The sequence below is a fragment of the Vulpes vulpes genome, chromosome 10, assembly GCF_048418805.1.
Source record: "Vulpes vulpes isolate BD-2025 chromosome 10, VulVul3, whole genome shotgun sequence".
Taxonomy (NCBI): Eukaryota; Metazoa; Chordata; class Mammalia; order Carnivora; family Canidae; genus Vulpes; species Vulpes vulpes.
Window position 1 is genome coordinate 9472092 of NC_132789.1, and position 17412 is coordinate 9489503.

Genomic DNA, 17412 nt, shown 5'->3' on the forward strand with positions numbered 1-17412 from the left:
TAGCTAGATTTGGTGAAATTCTCCAGGGAGTCTTGTAATCCAGCTGCTCCCTCGTGTTGTGGGGTCCTCTGTCTTGTGTCTAAAAGAGTGTCTGGGGGATCCCTGGGTGGCTCAGCAGTTTGGCGCCTGCCTTTGGCCCAGGGCACAATCCTGGGGTCCTGGGATTGAGTCCTGCGTTGGGCTCCCCGCATGGAGCCTGCTTCTCCCTCTGCCTGTGTCTCTGCCTCTCTCTCTCTCTCTCTCACTCTCTGTGTCTATCATGAATAAATAAATAATTAATTAGTTTAAAAAATAAAAAAAATAAAAGAGTTCTTTTTCCTTCCTACTGAGTGCTCTTCTGTGTTCCTGCATGCCCACAGGTTGGCCACCTAATCCAGGTTGCTGCAGGGAACAGTAACCTCAAGAGAGTGACCCTGGAGCTGGGAGGAAAGAGCCCCAATATCATCATGTCAGATGCAGACAGTAAGTGTTTTGCAGGGAGGAGGTGTGGGTTACAGGCAGCCGTACTGCTATCCATACTGCGGTTCACTTAGGCGAACTTTGGCAACCACTGAACTCCATGTCTGTGCCACCCCGCCTCCCCTCCACCCTGGCCTCAGGATGAAGGTCAGAGTATGCAGCAGGGCCCTCCAGCCTGCATGACCCTGTCTGTCCCCGGTCTCTCCTCTTTGCTCCCCATCACTCAGCTGGGCTGAGCTACTTAGCTGTCCAGCTGTACTGCATGCTTTGACTTGGCCCAGGCTGCTCCTCTTCCCTCATACCCCTTTTCTTGGTCCTGCCGAGGCACCCCGATTTGTCCTTCTCTGACTGCTATGGGCTGGCTGGGTCCTCTGCCACCCGGGTCTCTGTTACCACAGGGGGCTGTGACCTCCTCTCTGTCTGTCTGTCTATCTGCTGGATGTCCATACCCCAAGAAGGGAGAGATCAGGTCTGTCTTGTTTGGCACTGCCTGGCACCCAGGAGGCACCAGTGCTGTTGGTGCCACAAACAGGTTAAGAGGGTGGGCAGATACTGGGGCCAGGCTTATCCTCCACCTCTTCTCATTGCTGCCTTTCTGCCTCCCCAGTGAACTGGGCCGTGGAGCAGGCCCACTTTGCCCTGTTCTTCAACCAGGGCCAGTGCTGCTGTGCCGGCTCCCGGACCTTTGTGCAAGAAGATGTTTATGCTGAGTTTGTGGAGCGGAGTGTTGCCAGGGCCAAGTCGCGTGTAGTTGGGAACCCCTTTGACAGCCAGACTGAGCAGGGGCCGCAGGTAAGGTCACCTGCTGCAGATGGGTCTGGGTGTCTGGAGTCAGCATGGAGAAACAGAAAGGGTCTCAGACTCAGAGGCAGGCAGGCTTGGCTTTAAGTCTCAGCTCTGTATGTACCAGCTGTGTGTCCCTGGGAAGCCATGTGCCCTTTCTGAGCCAAAGTTCTCTCCCCTGTAATAACCACCTTTCTTAACTCAGACTGGCTTTGAAGTGGAAATCAATAATGGAAACCAGTTCGTATATTTCATACACATAATAAATATTAGGAATGTCTATGTAAAAAAGACTGCATGCTTCCTGGACCTTTGGCCATGCATAAAAATGCATTTTCCAGAAGGACACATACTATCTGTTAACTGTGATTCTCTGGGGAGTGGGGCAGAGGCCATGGCATGAGTAGCAGAGGGACTTTACTTTCTTGGGTTTTTTAAAAGACTTTATTTAGTTGAGAGACAGAGCACACATGAGCAAGCAGGCGGTAGAGGGAGAAGGAGAAGCAGACTCCCTGCTGAGTGAGGAGCCAGACATGGGGCTTGACCTGAGCTGAAGGCAGACACTTAACTGACAGCCATCCAGGCACCCTGACTTTACTTCACTTTATGCTGTACTGAGATACTTGATTTAAAATACTTTTTTTTTTTCTTTACCTTGAGCACATACTCATTTTAATCAAAACTACAGTTGGGACTCCTGGGTGGCTCAGCGATTGGGTGCCTGCCTTCGGCTCAGGTTGTGATCCCAGGACCTGGGATCGAGTCCCACATTGGGCTCCCTGCAAGGAGCCTGCTTCTCCCTCTGCCTGTGTCTCTGCCTCTCTCTCAGTCTGTGTTTCCCATGAATAAATAAATAAATCTTAAAAAAAAAAATGAAGTCAATAATAATTACAACAAAAAGAAAGATAGTGCCTCTGCCCACCATTTCCTCTCATGTCCTGGGCCTTATTCCAGCATTGTTCTTAGGCCCTGCCTGTCCTGGGCTCTTCCTGTGCTGGCCACCTCCAGCCACCACCTACCCCACTGCAAGAAGCAGAGTCCGCAGGGTCAGGGGTGCTCCCAGGTCCCATCAGTCCCTACATCTACTTTTGGGGCCCATGGGTACTTCTCTATAGGCTGTATCCCCCTGAGGGTGTCTGCTACTGGTGTCCACTCCCAGGCTCCAGGGTTGGCCAAGACCAGTCTTTTTTTTTTTTTTTAGTAGACATTTTTTATAGCAGTTTGGGTTTATAGAAAAATGAGCAGAGTACAGAGTTCCCATATACCCCTTCACCCCCTACCCCTCTAGTTACCCAGATTATTAACATTTTGCATTAATGTGCTACATTTGTTATAACTAATGAGCCAATATGATATATTATTATTAAGTAAAGTCCATAGTTTACTTTAGGGTTCACTCTTGGTGTTGCATTCTGTGGGTATGGATAAATATATAAAGACATGTATCCACCACCCCATCATACAGGGTAGTTCACTGCCCTGAAATTCCCCTGTGCTCTATCCATTCATCCTTTCCCTACCCCCAAGCCGAGGCTGATCTGTTTACTGTCTCCATCCATAGTTTTGCCTTTTCCAAAATGTCTTCTAGCTGGAACCATACGGTATGTGTAGCCTTTATAGATTGGCTTCGTGTACTTAACAATGTGCATTTAAGTTTCCTCCATGTCTTTTTGTGACTTGATAGCTTATTCCTTTTTATGGCTGAGGAATATACCATTGTATAGACACACCACATTTTCTTTACCTACTTACAGCTGATGGGTACTTGGGTTGTTTCTACTTCTGAATAGTGCTACTTTGAATCCCAACATCTTTTTCTTTTTCATTTTTCTTTGTAGTTTGTGGCTACTTAATTAGTAAAGTAATATAAACTTGTATAAAAATTTTAATTAAACATGTTTAAAGGAAAGAATAAGACCCCCTTGGCTCCCTTCCATGTCCATTCCCCATTAACCACACATACGCACAGAGTTACATTTTTGTATGTTTGTTTTAACAAAAATAGGATTATATAACATAATCTACAAGCTCCCTCCACGTTTACAGAATACCTTAGGCTATCTTTATGGGTCAGTTCACAAAACTTTTTTTTTTTCTCCACTAGGCGCCATGCCCAACAAGAGGCTTGAACTCAAGACCCTGAGATTGAGTCCCATGCTCTACCGACTGAGCCAGCCAGGGGCCTCAGATCTGTTATTAACAGGGACATGATATATATTATATACACATACAGTAAATATTTTAGCCAGTCCCTCAACTGATGTATACTTAGAATGGTTTCTGTTTTTTACTTTTGCAAAGTACTCCCCAGGGCAGCCCAGTGGCTCAGCGGTTTAGCGCCACCTTCGGCCCAGGGCGTGATCCTGAAGACCCAGGAGCAAGTCCTACGTTGGGTTCTCTGCAGGGAGCCTGCTTCTCCCTCTGCCTGTGTCTCTGCCTCTCTCTCTGTTTCTCATGAATAAATAAATAAAATCTTAAAAAAAAAAAAAAAAAAAAAAAAAGTGCTCCCCAGTGAATATCCTTGTTTAGGTCCCTTTGTGACATGTAGAATAAATTCCTAGAAGTTAAATAGCTGGGTCAAAGATTATGAACATTTCATTTTTTGACCAGTATTAACAAAGTACCTGCCAAAAGGGCTGTACCAGCTTATAGGCCTTTTTTTTTTAATTGAGATACAATGACATTATATTAGTCCTTCTAAGAACATATGGATATTAGGATTTATACAACCTACCCTTGCAGTCAGTATATTTTTTTACCTTTTTTTTTTTTTAATCTGGAATGCTTCATGAATCTGCATGTCATCCTTGCACAGGGGCCATGTTAACCTCTCTATAATTCCAATTTTAATGTATGTGCTGCCAAAGCAAGCACATGTATTTTCTTACTATTTTGAATTCTTAGTAACCTCCTAGTTGGAAAATAAAAGCAAGGTTTATTATGCATTTCTTTGAGGGCTAATAAAGTTGGTTGAACCTTTTCTTTCTTTCTTTCTTTCTTTCTTTCTTTCTTTCTTTCTTTCTTTCTTTTCTTTCTTTCATTTTATTTATTTACTCATGAGAGACACAGAGAGAGGTAGAGAGAGAAGCAGGCTTCTTGCAGAAAGTCCAATGCAGGACTTGATCCCAGGACCCTGGAATCACAACCTGAGCCAAAGGCAGACGCTCTACCACTGAGCCACACAGGCGCCCCTGAACCTTTTCTTATATTTATTGGCCCTTTGTAGTTCCTTTACTCAGCCTTGCTTATTTCTAAGCCTGGCTGATGGCTCAGTTGTCTCATTCATTGCCTGTGTGGTTCTAAACCTCAATCTAGGGGAGGTCTGGGTCTAGCATCTCTGAAACTTTGGGCTTTTTTTCCCACAGGTGGATGAAACTCAGTTTAAGAAGATCCTTGGTTATATCAAATCTGGGAAGGAGGAGGGGGCGAAACTATTGTGTGGTGGAGGGGCGGCTGCTGACCGAGGCTTCTTTATCCAGCCCACCGTGTTTGGAGATGTGCAAGACAGCATGACTATCGCCAAGGAGGAGGTTAGCATGGGCCAACCCTCAGGGGGATGTTCTTAGGAGAATTGGACACTTAAGTTTGGCTTCTTCATACTATGACTCCTCAGCTGGCTTTGGGCCAAATCCTGGCTCTGTGCCTAAGACAAATTATTTATGATTCTATCTGATTTGGTTACTCTCCTCTTCTACCCCTATGGCTATGCACTGCTGAGGAGAACTTCCAAATTCCCTTGCATAGCATCTAGGCCCTTTGTGTTCTGGTCCCTGCGAGCCATGAGTCAAGGGATGATTTTTCTCAGCCCTTTTATGATCTTCATATAAGTGGGACATTGGACTAGACCCCATGGCTGTGATTCCCCACATGGCAAGATTCCTGATGTTCTCCCCCTTGGCACTCATTATGAATGTAGGGCAGCAGCTCTGTCATTCATTCATTCATTTCACAAATATTTATTGAATGCCATCTATGTGCCAGGCTCTCTACAGACCCTGGGGATTCAGAGCTATGCAAGACATGTTCCCTGCCTTCATGGGGTCCACACTTACTCCCCTTCCTCCAATGGATTAGGCCCCTCAGCAGCCTTCTGCAGGGAAGATATTTCCTCTTTCATGTATAATTCAAAATAGAATAATATTAAAATGCAGAATCAGGGTAAAAAGTCCAATAGAGTTCTGCCTCTTTTCTTATCATTACTACTTTGATGCTTTTTTTTAAAAAAGATTTTATTTACTTATTTATGGGGGGGGCAGAGACATGGGAAAGAGAAGCAGGCTCCATGCAGGGAGTCCAACATGGGACTTGATCCATGTCCCCAGGATCACGCCCCAGGCTGAAGGCGGCACTAAACCTCTGAGCCACTTGGGCTGCCTTGATGCTTTTTTAAAAATCTCAAATATCACTTTTCCAGAAGGTTGGGGGTGGGGTACCCAAATGCATGATGCCCCATCTCACAGTCCTGCTCCAACCATGATGAGTTCCTGGCACTCTTCTCCCACTTCTGTTGTGATACTCCCCAGGCAGTCCTGGAATCAGCCATTCCTTCAAGAAGTCCTGCTTTCTTTTAGTGGAAAATGGGATTTCACGAGGATAGGCCCTGGGTGTGTCTATGCCTGGAACTCCATTTCCCGCTTCCCTGCTCCCAGTCTCCACTCTGGTTTCTGTCCCTGTTGTATCACAGCTGGATTATCACTTATACAGAGCCTCTCCTGATACCCTCCTTTCCACGCAGTCCAGGAACTCCTGTGGGCTCCCAGCACTCATTGAACTGTTTGTGCAAGAGAAATGGTTCCTTCTAACCCCCTGCTTATATCAGAACACCATTCCACCCCAGGGCTCTGCCTTGATAGGGCTGAGAGCCACCACACCCTGGCAGCAGCAAATACACTGTGGGTTGGCTTTTGAATCTCATTCTCCACTAAAAAGAACTGGGATTCCTTGAAGAAATGGCTCCTTCCAGGAATAGGGCAGGTACAGTACAAGATAAACCTGGATGTCTCAAGAGCAGAGACCCTGTTTTGTTCACAAAAGATCAACTAAGTAAAACACATGGCATATAGAATGTAACCAATGCCCATTAGCTTCCTTCCCTTTGCTTCATTGAGCTTGGGGGCTGTTGTCTCCCTGTGGAACTGTTCGGGTATGCCTGGGGGCTCCATCTGGAATCATCTGCTCAGCACTGTGAAAGCTGGATGGTAGGTGGTTCCTGTGTCTGCCACACCCTCCCCACTGTGTACTCTTTTACTCTAGATCTTTGGGCCAGTGATGCAGATCCTGAAGTTCAAGACCATAGAGGAAGTTATTGGGAGAGCCAATAATTCCAAGTATGGGCTGGCTGCAGCTGTCTTCACCAAGGACTTGGACAAAGCCAATTATCTGTCCCAAGCCCTCCAGGCTGGCACTGTGTGGTAAGAGCCTCCTGACAGCCCCTTACAGCCCAGGCAGGGATCCCCAAACCAGGGTCTTCTGGAATCTAGCTCATACCGCAGAATTTGGGGTTCTGAGCTCAGTTTCTCCTGGGTCAGTGTGTGATATAGCAGATGAGATTTCCCATCCCCTCTACTATAGGAGATTAAACTTCCCTCTAGTATATATACCAGTGCAGCTTTGTTCTTGGGCAAGCAGATGGATGACTAGGGTGGGCATTCCTTCCTTACCAAGCTGCACAAGAATGGGAGACCAAACGAATAAAGTGCTGATACATTCTACAAGCATAGATAAACCTTGAAAACATGATACTAAGTGAAAGAAGCCAGACACAAAAGGCCACAGAGTTTGTGATTCCATTTATAGGAAATGTCCAGAATCAACAAATCCATAGAAACAGAAAATAGATTAGGGGCTGGAAGGGTGGTGGGGCAGTGGGGGATAGCTGCTTCGGGGTACAGGGTTCTTTATGGGGTGATAGGAATGTTCTAGAATTAGATACAGGTGATGGTTGTACAACACTGAATCTACTATATCCACTGAATTGCATACCTCAAAGTGGTGAATTTTAAATTAAAATTTAATAATTTTTAAAAACTGCAAGAAAAACCTAGTACCTAATTAACGAAAGTGATTCATTAAAATGGTAAGCTATGATGCGGTGCACCCTGTTACTAACATTCATCTGTGACCACAGCATGACGGGCAATGACTTATGGCTTTATTTCATGTGATTTGGTTTTGGCTCCTACATGGTTGGTTATAACTGTGGTTTGACCCATCCATTTTTCCTCAATATTTTAGAGCAATTCAGGAGGTCTGAGTGGTATGACACATACCTCCTAAAAATTACTCCTGAAATCTTGTTTCAAATTCTAGGATCAACTGCTATGATGTATTTGGGGCCCAGTCACCATTCGGTGGCTACAAGATGTCTGGGAGTGGCCGGGAGCTGGGAGAGTATGGGTTGCAGGCATACACGGAAGTGAAAACTGTGAGTATTGGTGCCTTGTGCTGGACTCCATTAGTACTTATTACTAGTTTCTTGTTTTAAGCTACAGAAGCTACAGAAAAGGGTGAAGATCCAGTCTCTGCTCTGTTTCATGAGAAATATCTTGTGACCTGCCCACCATTATGCCCACCTAGTCCTTTGCTAGGCTTTATTATACGTCAAGTGCTGTATGACTCTAGAGGGAGGAAAGATCCCAATGGGCTGAAGCAGTGGGGAAAAGCTTTAATAAGAATCAAGCTTTGAGGGCAGCCCCGGTGGCGCAGCAGTTTAGTGACCCCTGCGGCCTGGGGTGTGATCCTGGAGACCCGAGATCGAGTCCCGCATCGGGCTTCCTGCATGGGGCCTGCTTCTTCCTCTGCCTGTGCTTCTGCCTCTCTCTCGCTCTCTCTGAATTAATAAATAAATAAATCTTTAAAAAAAATTTTTTTTAAATTAAAAAAAAAAGAATCAAGCTTTGAGGCATTAGAGACCAAGAGCCATAAATATATCAATATCCTTTGTTTGTTTGTTTGTTTGTTTATTTATTTATGATAGTCACAGAGAGAGAGAGAGGCAGAGACACAGGCAGAGGGAGAAGCAGGCTCCATGCACCGGGAGCCCGATGTGGGATTCAATTCCAGGTCTCCAGGATCGCGCCCTGGGCCAAAGGCAGGCGCCAAACAGCTGCGCCACCCAGGGATCCCTATCAATATCCTTTGATTTCATAATGTCAATGATAGGAATATAGCCTGAAGGACTAAACAGAAATACAAAGAAAGTGTTATTCCATAAATATTCATCACCACATTATCTCTCAAAGATGAAAAAGTCAGATGTAACCTAAATGCCTAATAAATTATGGAACACTCAAATCATGGTTTACTAAGTAGCCATTGAAAATATTTTTGTAGGGATCCCTGGGTGGCGCAGCGGTTTGGCGCCTGCCTTTGGCCCAGGGCGCGATCCTGGAGACCGGGATCGAATCCCACGTCAGGCTCCCGGTGCATGGAGCCTGCTTCTCCCTCTGCCTATGTCTCTGCCTCTCTCTCTCTCTGTGTGACTACATAAATAAATAATAAAAAAAAAAAAAAAAGAAAAAAAAAGAAAATATTTTTGTAGGGGCGCCTGGGTGGCTTAGTGGGTTGGGTGCCCAACTCGTTTTTGGCTCAGATCATGATCTCAGGGTCGTGAGATCTAGCCCCATGTTGGGCTCTGTGCTCAGGGCAGTCTGCCTCAGGGTTCCCTCTCCCCCCTGCCCCTCCCCTCCCTCCCTCCCTCTCTGTCTCTCAAATAAATATATCTTTAAAAAATACATTTTTGTAGAATATTTGACATGGAAAAATCATCATCCTTTAAAGTGAAAAGGGGGCAGCCCCAGTGGCTCAGCGGTTCAGTGCCGCCTTCAGCCTGGGGTGTGGTCCTGGAGACCTGGGATCGAGTCCCACGTCAGGCTCCCTGCATGGAGCCTGCTTCTCCCTCTGCCTGTGTCTCTGCCTCTCTCTCTCTCTCTCTCTGTGTGTCTCTCGTAAATAAAGAAATGAAATCTTAAGAAAAAAAAAAAAGTGAAAAGGCAGGGGGACACCTGGGTGGTTCAGCGGTTGAGCGTCTGCCTTTGGCTCAGGGTGTGATCCCAGGATCCGGGATCGAGTCCCACATCGGGCTGCCTGCATAGAGCCTGCTTCTCCCTCTGCCTACGTCTCTGCCTCTCTCTCTGTTGTGTGTGTGTGTGTCTCATGAATAAATAAAATCTTTAAAAAGAAAAAAAGGTGAAAAGGCAGGATACAAAGTAATATATACAGTATAAGCCCAGTTTAAAGACTATACATACATATATATACTCAGGTACCTTTATTTATAACTATGGAAAAGACAGGAAAGAAAAGCACCAAAGTGAGAATAATTTGCTCTACAATGGACACTAGTTACAGTTTAACCAGGAAACAAATTCACAAGTAATATTCAAAGTAAAGAGTAATGGGCTGAGTTGGGCTTTTCCAAGATTGGCAAAGAGAAGGCTCAGGGCAAGCAGACCTTAGCCCGGGGGAGCAGGATGAGAAGGGCAGACAGTGGTCTTCATTCAATGCTCAGTGGTAAGCCATAACTTGTATTCTCAGGAAGCTCACTGGTATAAAATAAACCTGTTTGCTTATTTATTTAAAATCGTCCCATATATACAAGAGGCAAGATCCAGATTTGAACCTGACGTTGGCCTATAACCATTCATGGAAACAGTGATGAGATTACTTAGGTGTGGTGTCGGGGTTGGGGGGTAGTAGGTCTGAGCCCCAGCAGCAGCACTAAGGATTGACCTAAGGGCATTGGGAGAGCCCAAAAAGAGGAGGCTTGAGTTGAGGTGGTCTATGCAGTAATCCAAGTGTAAGCTCCTGATACTGGAGACCTCAGTGGGAGGATGCTGGGGAGAACAGGAAGGAGCTTTTGAAGAGAAGAAGTGGCAGGACTTGATGGCTGGAGGCTTCAGGAGAAGGAAGCGAAGCTGCTTCAGCCCAGTGCCAGGCACTGTGCTTTGTGCTTGCGATAGGGATTCTTGTATATTGAGCTTCGGGAACTCAAGTGAAAATCCTAACAAAAATAGAATCAAAAACTTCTCGGAAGAGAAGTCAAGTGTGCAGGGGGAAATGCTGAGAAAATGTCTTCTTTTGAACTCATTTTTACTGAAAGCTTGCTTTGTGCCAGAATCTGCTAAACTTCCTTCTGCAGCAGTGTTCACAACAACCCCATGAAGGAGACACTTGTTTATCCCATCATACAGATGAGGAAGCAAAGCACAGAGTTGTAGGGCATAAAGCTGGGATTTAACTCCAAATCCATCTGAGTCTGGAATCTTCCCACTTAACACACTAGACACCTGCGAGCTTCAGCATGTTATGTTTTTCCTTACTTTGATCCTTTTGGAGAAAATATGGATCTAGGTCAGGGTCTCTCAACCTTAGCACTGTTGACATTTGGGGTTGTGTAACTCTGTTCTGGGGGCTGTCTATGCAGTGTAGGATGTGTGTTGAGCAGCATTCCTGACTTCTGCCTACTAGATGTCATAGCAGTCCCATCCTTTTCTGCCTCCTGATAATCAGAAATGACTGGATTAAGAGGAGGCAGAGAGTGTTCTCCCGCAGAACATAACCCTGGCTGTGTTCCTGGGATTGACTGGTTGACCATCAAGGTATCAGCAGTCAGGGAAGCCCTTGTCCTCATCCTCGGGCAGTACATAGCTAGAGAGCCCGCGGATCACAGGGAAGTGTGAAGATTTAACAGCTGCTCTGCACCCCCCTTACAGGTCACGATCAAAGTGCCTCAGAAGAACTCCTAAAGAACTCCACCAGCTCCCTCACTCATCCAGCGACTGAGGTCAAGGACATCAGCAGCAAAACCAAGAAAAATGACGCTTGCACACGAAAAGTCTCAAGAGAGAAATTCGCTCATAGAATCTCTTGATCAAGAAAGTCCCAGATTTTGAATTGGTAAATGGGGGTGGGTGCAGGGCAAAGAGTACAGGGAGAGCCTTTTACCCTGCAACAGTACTACTGCTAGGTTTCAGGCTGATTTTTCAAAACTAGATTCAAATGTCTTATCTTGTCCATCTGGTATCCTTCTGTAACTTGCCCTTGTGGGAGAACAAAAAGCTATTGTTTATCCTTGTACTAACAAGTTGGGGCAACAACTAGTGCCTTCCTTTGTATTTGGGACTAAAACTCATTAAAAACAATGCTGCTGTTCACTTTCTGGTTAACTTTTTGTCCATCTCGGTAACCCAAGGAAATCCCACCACATAGGGATGTCGTCCCGGTGTGTGTGTCACCCCTCCCCTCCTATGGCGAAGTAGCTTTGGTTTCCTTTCTCTATCCTGTCCACCTGTGGCAGGCCCTGGGCTAGAAACTAGGGAAGTTACCAAAACAGGACTCCCAGTCCCTGCCCTCAGAGGGGTCAGGCAACCAGGAAAGAGAGACACTTGACCTCCAAGGTTTGTTTTCCTCGTTTTAAGTTAAGAAACTTGGTCAGGCTAAATAAGATGGATTCAAGCTGATGAATTTCATGAGATTAATTTGGAAACCAGATGTCTGTCTATTCATCTTAAATGAGGTCTGCATTTCCTGTAACCAGACCTCATGAATCTCCTGTCCAGAACACTGCCTTATTTTAGTCAAGGGACCTGGCAAGGTAGTAATTAGGATTATAAGTAAATTAGGAATCCGAAGATTCCTTGGTGGGCAATGGAATCAGAAAAAAGCTGAATAGCTGTAGTAGTTTGTGAAGTCTGTGATCATGTTTGGGTCACAGATGAACAATATGATGAAAAATTTGATCCTTTCCTAAGGAAAATATACTTGCTATATCATTTTTGCAGACAGTGGCAGGGGAAGGTGGATCACACTGGCTGACCCTGGGCTTACTTCACTCAGGCTAAGCCATGTCTTGGTCAACAATTTCTATTCTGCTTAAAGACTATTTAGGGACACCTGGGTGGCTCAGCGGTTTAGTGCCTGCTTTCCGCCCAGGGCATGATCCTGGAGTCCCTGGATTGAGTCCCGCGTTGGGCTCCCTGTGTGGAGCCTCTTTCTCCCTCTACCTGTGTCTCTGACTCTCCCTGTCTCTCATGAATAAATAAAATCCTAAAAAAAAAAAAACAAAGACTTAAGTTTTTGAATAGTGCTTCATAATTTTTTTCATATATGCATATACTTGTATCATTTAGTTTTTCCTTTAAATTGACTTTTAGATAAAAATTAAGCACCTCTCATTGCCATACATAAAAGAAACTGCATTTCACTGCCATAAATAGAAGGCATTATAAAAACAGGGAAAGCCAAACAATGTTACTAAATTTCAAATAGGAAATAGGAGTAAATGTAATCATTTAGATTATATATATATATATATATAGAGAGAGAGAGAGAGAGAGAGAGAGAGTTATGTATATACACAAATAAATCTACTCATTCCACAACTGTTCATACCTGAAATAAGTGTACCACATTGAGGAGCGTAGGATTTTGTGACCAATGGGCAGAAACATTCTACTTGTTTCAAGATTAGATAAGGTTCACTGACAATGAAATGATTCTAGATTTTAGCTTTGATGTTAACCAGCCACAACAGCATCATGACACATGAAGCTAACAGCACAGGGCAAAGCTTCAAACCCACTCCTTTTCTCCCATCCTGCTCTGCACCGTTCCAGACTGAGAGTGACCCACTGTACTCTGGGACAGGCTGGTCCACTGAACCCTCTGTCCCTGCCCTCATGGCACACACACCTGCCCACCTGGGAATGTGGCATTAAACAGAGGGACGCAAGAGGAAGAAGGTGTTCTGAGAGTGTGAAAAGAGGGATGCTTGGCCTAAGCTTGCCAGGTGGAAGAAAAGATCACACCCCTTCACATTTCACCATCATCCACTGTGAACATTTATTGGGAGGTTACTGAGTGCTAGTTACTGGTGATGCAAGGATGAGTAAGGCACACGTAAACTTCCTGAAGCTCAAAATCTGGTGATGAAAGCCAGACTCTTAAAAGATGATTATAATACAATATAGGTGCCAGGTGCAGTGACAGTAATAAGGTAATGGCGTCATGGAAGGACAAGAAGGGCCCCCCCTGATGGCAGGCACAGAAGAAAGCTCCCTGGAGGGTACTCACACTGTATTTATTTTCCAGGCTTCTTGACAGAGGTTCAGCTCCTGAAGGCTCAAGCCTGGGTTATTTCCCTATAACTTATGCCCCCCCCTTTTCAAAAAGATTTTATTCATTTATTCATGAGAGGCAGAGAGGCAGAGAGACATAGGCAGAGGGAGAAGCAGGCTCCCCATGGGGAGCCCAATGCTGGACTCATCCCAGGAGGGGATCACAACCTGAGCTGAAGGCAGACGCTCAACCACTGAGCCATCCAGGCGTCCCTAACTTATGCCCCTTATGTAAGTGGGAGTACCACTACTGTTGGCTTATTATTTACTCTAAGCTATAAGAAAGGCATGTGGAAGTAATGTGGGATACAAAGGCAGAGGGAAATGTAGATAAAATTAAATACCTTATAACCTTCAGCCCATTGACACATACTTGAGGCAAGCAGAGTATAAGGTTCTTCCAGGAAACTCCCAACTGTCTTAATGTTAGTGTCTTGCTAGAGCAAAACAACCTTAGCTTGACAATAGCCAGGCCTCCAGGATCCTGTAAGTTTTCTTTAGCATATGAAAATCCTTTTGGAGCGTCCCTTCTCTTTACTTCCTCCCACCCCAAAGTATATAACCAGTTGCCCCTCACAACCTGGGGCAGCAGCTCTTTCTGCCCAGGGATCTTATCCTGTCCCTGTGCTTTAATAAAACTTTTTTGCACTAAAGATGTCTCAAGAATTCTTGGCCTTCGGCTCAGGTGGCCCCCAATAACACACTACTCAAAACTACATCATTTAGTGCCCAACATGGGACTTTGAGTCTTTTCATCTGGACTGTGAACCTCGTTGTGAACTTGGTGAATACTTTCTTCTTTCTTTACTCTCCTTACAGGGGCTTTTCAAGCACTACATCCTCTTGGAACACTTTCATCTGGATTGCACTCAGGCTATAATCTCTAACTCATGGCTACTCTAGGGGGAGGAAAAAAGCCAGGCTTTTGGCAGGAAGTTAGTACCCTGGTTGGAATGGTAATAAGACCCAGAAACTTGATGCCCTCTCTTTATTCTTGTCCTTATACTAAGTTGGCTGTCTTGGGCACAGGACAACCACCTAAGTGACTAGTGTCACTGCCAATCCTATGACTCCTGTGTAAGGTTTCCTTCTCCTTGGTCTAAGGTGATGGCCTCTATGTCTCTGGTCTAGCCAATTCTGGCTGTGAGACCTCCACCCAGAACTGGCTGAAACCATTATCAGATTGAATTAAATCCCAACGGAGACGTTTCCTAGAGAAGCTGGCTGTAAAGATTACATATGTTGGAATATTGTTTAAATCATGCTTAAAACATCTCTTTACTGTTTTCCCTCTATGTCCTCTACTACTTCAGCTACGAAATCAGGTAATTTCCCCTTTGTAAAACTTTTCTAATATTTTCCATGGGTTAACGGCCCATTACTCAGTCCATATGTCAGGCACCCATCTATAGCTTAGGATACAATGGGGAAGTAAGGGGACGCTAGCATCCCTCCTACGGGGCCTTTTATGATAAGATAGGATGGTGATCAGTAGCGATTTTTGTTTGAAGGACACCTCTGATCACTACTGATATGTCAGAGGTTCCTGCGTGGGATACCACCAGAGAGTTGGGAGCATTTTTAGTGATGGGCTTCTCTCTTCTTAAATTCCCAAGGATTCTCCCTTGGGATACCTTTTAACCTACTGGAAATAATTCAGCTTGCAAAATTTATAAGAGGATTGATCTCTTGGAACATTACATGGTCTCAGTAGGACCTATCAGATCTCTTCTTGCAGCAAACAGGGCAAAAGGACTGAGATACCCTTCTAGGTATCTATATCAGGACCAATCTAAGGGCCTCTTGCAGAATGTGAGCTTCCTCCTGTTTTGGATGATAATTATCTAAATAGGCCTCCTCTGAATAAACCCAGGTTATTGGAGGAAACACAGGCCATTCCTGACTCACTGTTCATCCTAATAGATGTGGGGGCTTCTCCCCATTTCCTGGAGTTAATGGCTATAACTAGAGCCAATTGTGGTTAGTCCACCTTGGGACAGGGACTTTAAAGAATATTCCCAAGCAGTTGCCAAAACTCTCTTTGTTAAAGGGAGATTCCCTATGTCTTCTCTGGCCTGACATGCACTGCATATTTCCATTTTGGTGGGGAAAAAAAACAAAAAACAAAAAACATGGCATCTGCTCTTCTGCCATCTTGATGAGGTTTAGAACCAGGAACCTTTTCTCTGCCTTCTGGCAGTACTTCACCTCTTCTGTCTCCCCCTCTCCCTCCTCCAGTTTCTGCACCACCTTGGATGTGGCCTGCATAACTGGCTTCTAGACCATCCTCCCTGCCTCTGGTACCACTGGCTCCTCCTCCTTCCCTTGCTGTCAAGGAGCAAAGAAGAGCACCCCCTGAACTTAACACCACCCACTTCAGATTTCTGGCTTTTATTTTTTAAAGGTTTATTAAAATAAATAAATAAAGGTTTATTTATTTATTCATGAGAGACACAGAGAGAGAGAGAGAGAGAGAGAGAGAGAGAGACATAGGCAGAGGGAGAAGCAGGATCCCCGCAGAGAGCCCCATGCGGCACTAGATCCTAGATCCGGATCCCAAATCCCGGGATCACGCCCTGAGCCAAAGGCAGACGCTCAACCGCTGAGCCACCCAGGCGTCTCAAACTGGCTTTTAAAAGAAGATCCAGGGGGATCCCTGGGTGGCTCAGGGGTTTGGCGCCTGCCTTTGGCCCAGGGCACAATCCTGGAGTCCCGGGATCGAGTCTCGCGTTGGGCTCCAGGCATGGAGCCTGCTTCTCCCTCTGCCTCTCTCTCTCTGTCTATCATAAATAAATAAATAAATAAATCTTAAAAAAATAAATAAATAAAAGAAGATCCAGGTGGAACATAATTCAGTATTTAAATAATTTTAAGTCTGTTGCTTTAATTAAGATAGATATGTCTCTAGAGTTACAGCATTAAATATGAAACTTTTATTCTACCAAGGTTTACTGAAGGTCAAATAAGCTGTTTTCTCTGTTCAGGTTGCCAGCAAAAACATGACTTAATAGTTACTTTTGAGGTGTCTGGGTAGCTCAATCTGTTAAACTTCTGCCTTTTGGCTCAGGTCATGATCCCAGGGATTGACCTGGGATTGGCTTTGAGTCAGGCTCTCAGCTGACTCTCCCTCAGTGGGGAGTCTGCTTCTCTTCCTCCCTTTCCCCTCCCCACTGCTTGTGCACCATGGGTGCTCTCTCTCTCTCTCAAATAAATAAATAAAATCTTAAAAAAAAATAATGGTTAGTTTTGTCTGTCTCAAAGTTTTCATGGGTCATTTTTAAGATAGATTTCAAAGTCTTTAGTAACCTGAAATTTTAAAGTTTTGCTTGGATGATAAATGGGATTAAAGTCACTGGACATCTAGGTCTTTTCTAAATAGAATAAAGTGCTAAAGCATTGATTATAGAATGTAGGTTTGAGCTTTTGACTTAGTACAGAGAAACAATATCTGAGTTTGTTGGAAAAAATGCTTTGTGCTTGATTTGCATCTAAAGAATTCTGGTGTACCAGTTTACAATCGGTTACTACTTAGTTTTCACTGGAGACTACGTTTTTAAGACTTACAATTCTGCTATATGTACTTAGGAGTGATGGAAATAAGGGAAGCAACTCTGTAGATAGGAAAGCAAGGGATATGTAAGAAAGATATAAGAAATTGGAATACTTTTTTGTTGACAATAAAAGGTAACTGGTTGTTGGGAGAGAAATGGCTTGGGATAAAATCTATATACAAAAGAAAGTTGGGGATCCCTGGGTGGCTCAGCGGTTTAGTGCCTGCCTTTGGCCCAGGGTGCAATCCTGAAGTCCCATATCAGGCTCCCGGCATGGAGCCTGCTTCTCCCTTCTCCTGTGTCTCTGCCTCTCTCTCTCTCTCTCTCTCTCTCTCTCTCTCTCTCATAAATAAATAAATAAATCTTTAAAAAAACAAAAACAAAAGAAAGTTGTAGAAGATTTGTGAAGGGAACTCTTTGGAAAGGAATTTTATGTGCATTCAGGACACAGTAAAGTTAATGGATTTTAAAAAGTACACTGTGGGGTGCCTCGGTGTCTCAGT

The 17412-nt window shown here is 44.7% G+C and overlaps 1 protein-coding gene and 1 non-coding gene across 2 annotated transcripts in view; one reads left to right on the forward strand and one right to left on the reverse strand.

Annotated features, from left to right (window-relative positions):
• ALDH2 (aldehyde dehydrogenase 2 family member) overlaps positions 1–11396 on the forward strand; it is a 31160-nt gene extending 19764 nt beyond the window's left edge. The window contains exons 8-13 of the mRNA XM_026018899.2: positions 360–462; positions 1067–1251; positions 4608–4772; positions 6496–6653; positions 7552–7666; positions 10956–11396. Coding sequence (XP_025874684.1) covers positions 360–462; positions 1067–1251; positions 4608–4772; positions 6496–6653; positions 7552–7666; positions 10956–10988 — 759 coding nt within the window. The 3' untranslated portion in view covers positions 10989–11396. The remainder of the gene's footprint in view (positions 1–359; positions 463–1066; positions 1252–4607; positions 4773–6495; positions 6654–7551; positions 7667–10955) is intronic.
• Positions 4013–4116, reverse strand: LOC112935262 (U6 spliceosomal RNA). The gene has a single exon (XR_003238142.2). It is a non-coding gene; the product is annotated as a U6 spliceosomal RNA (small nuclear RNA).
• Positions 11397–17412: the final 6016 nt, after the last annotated feature.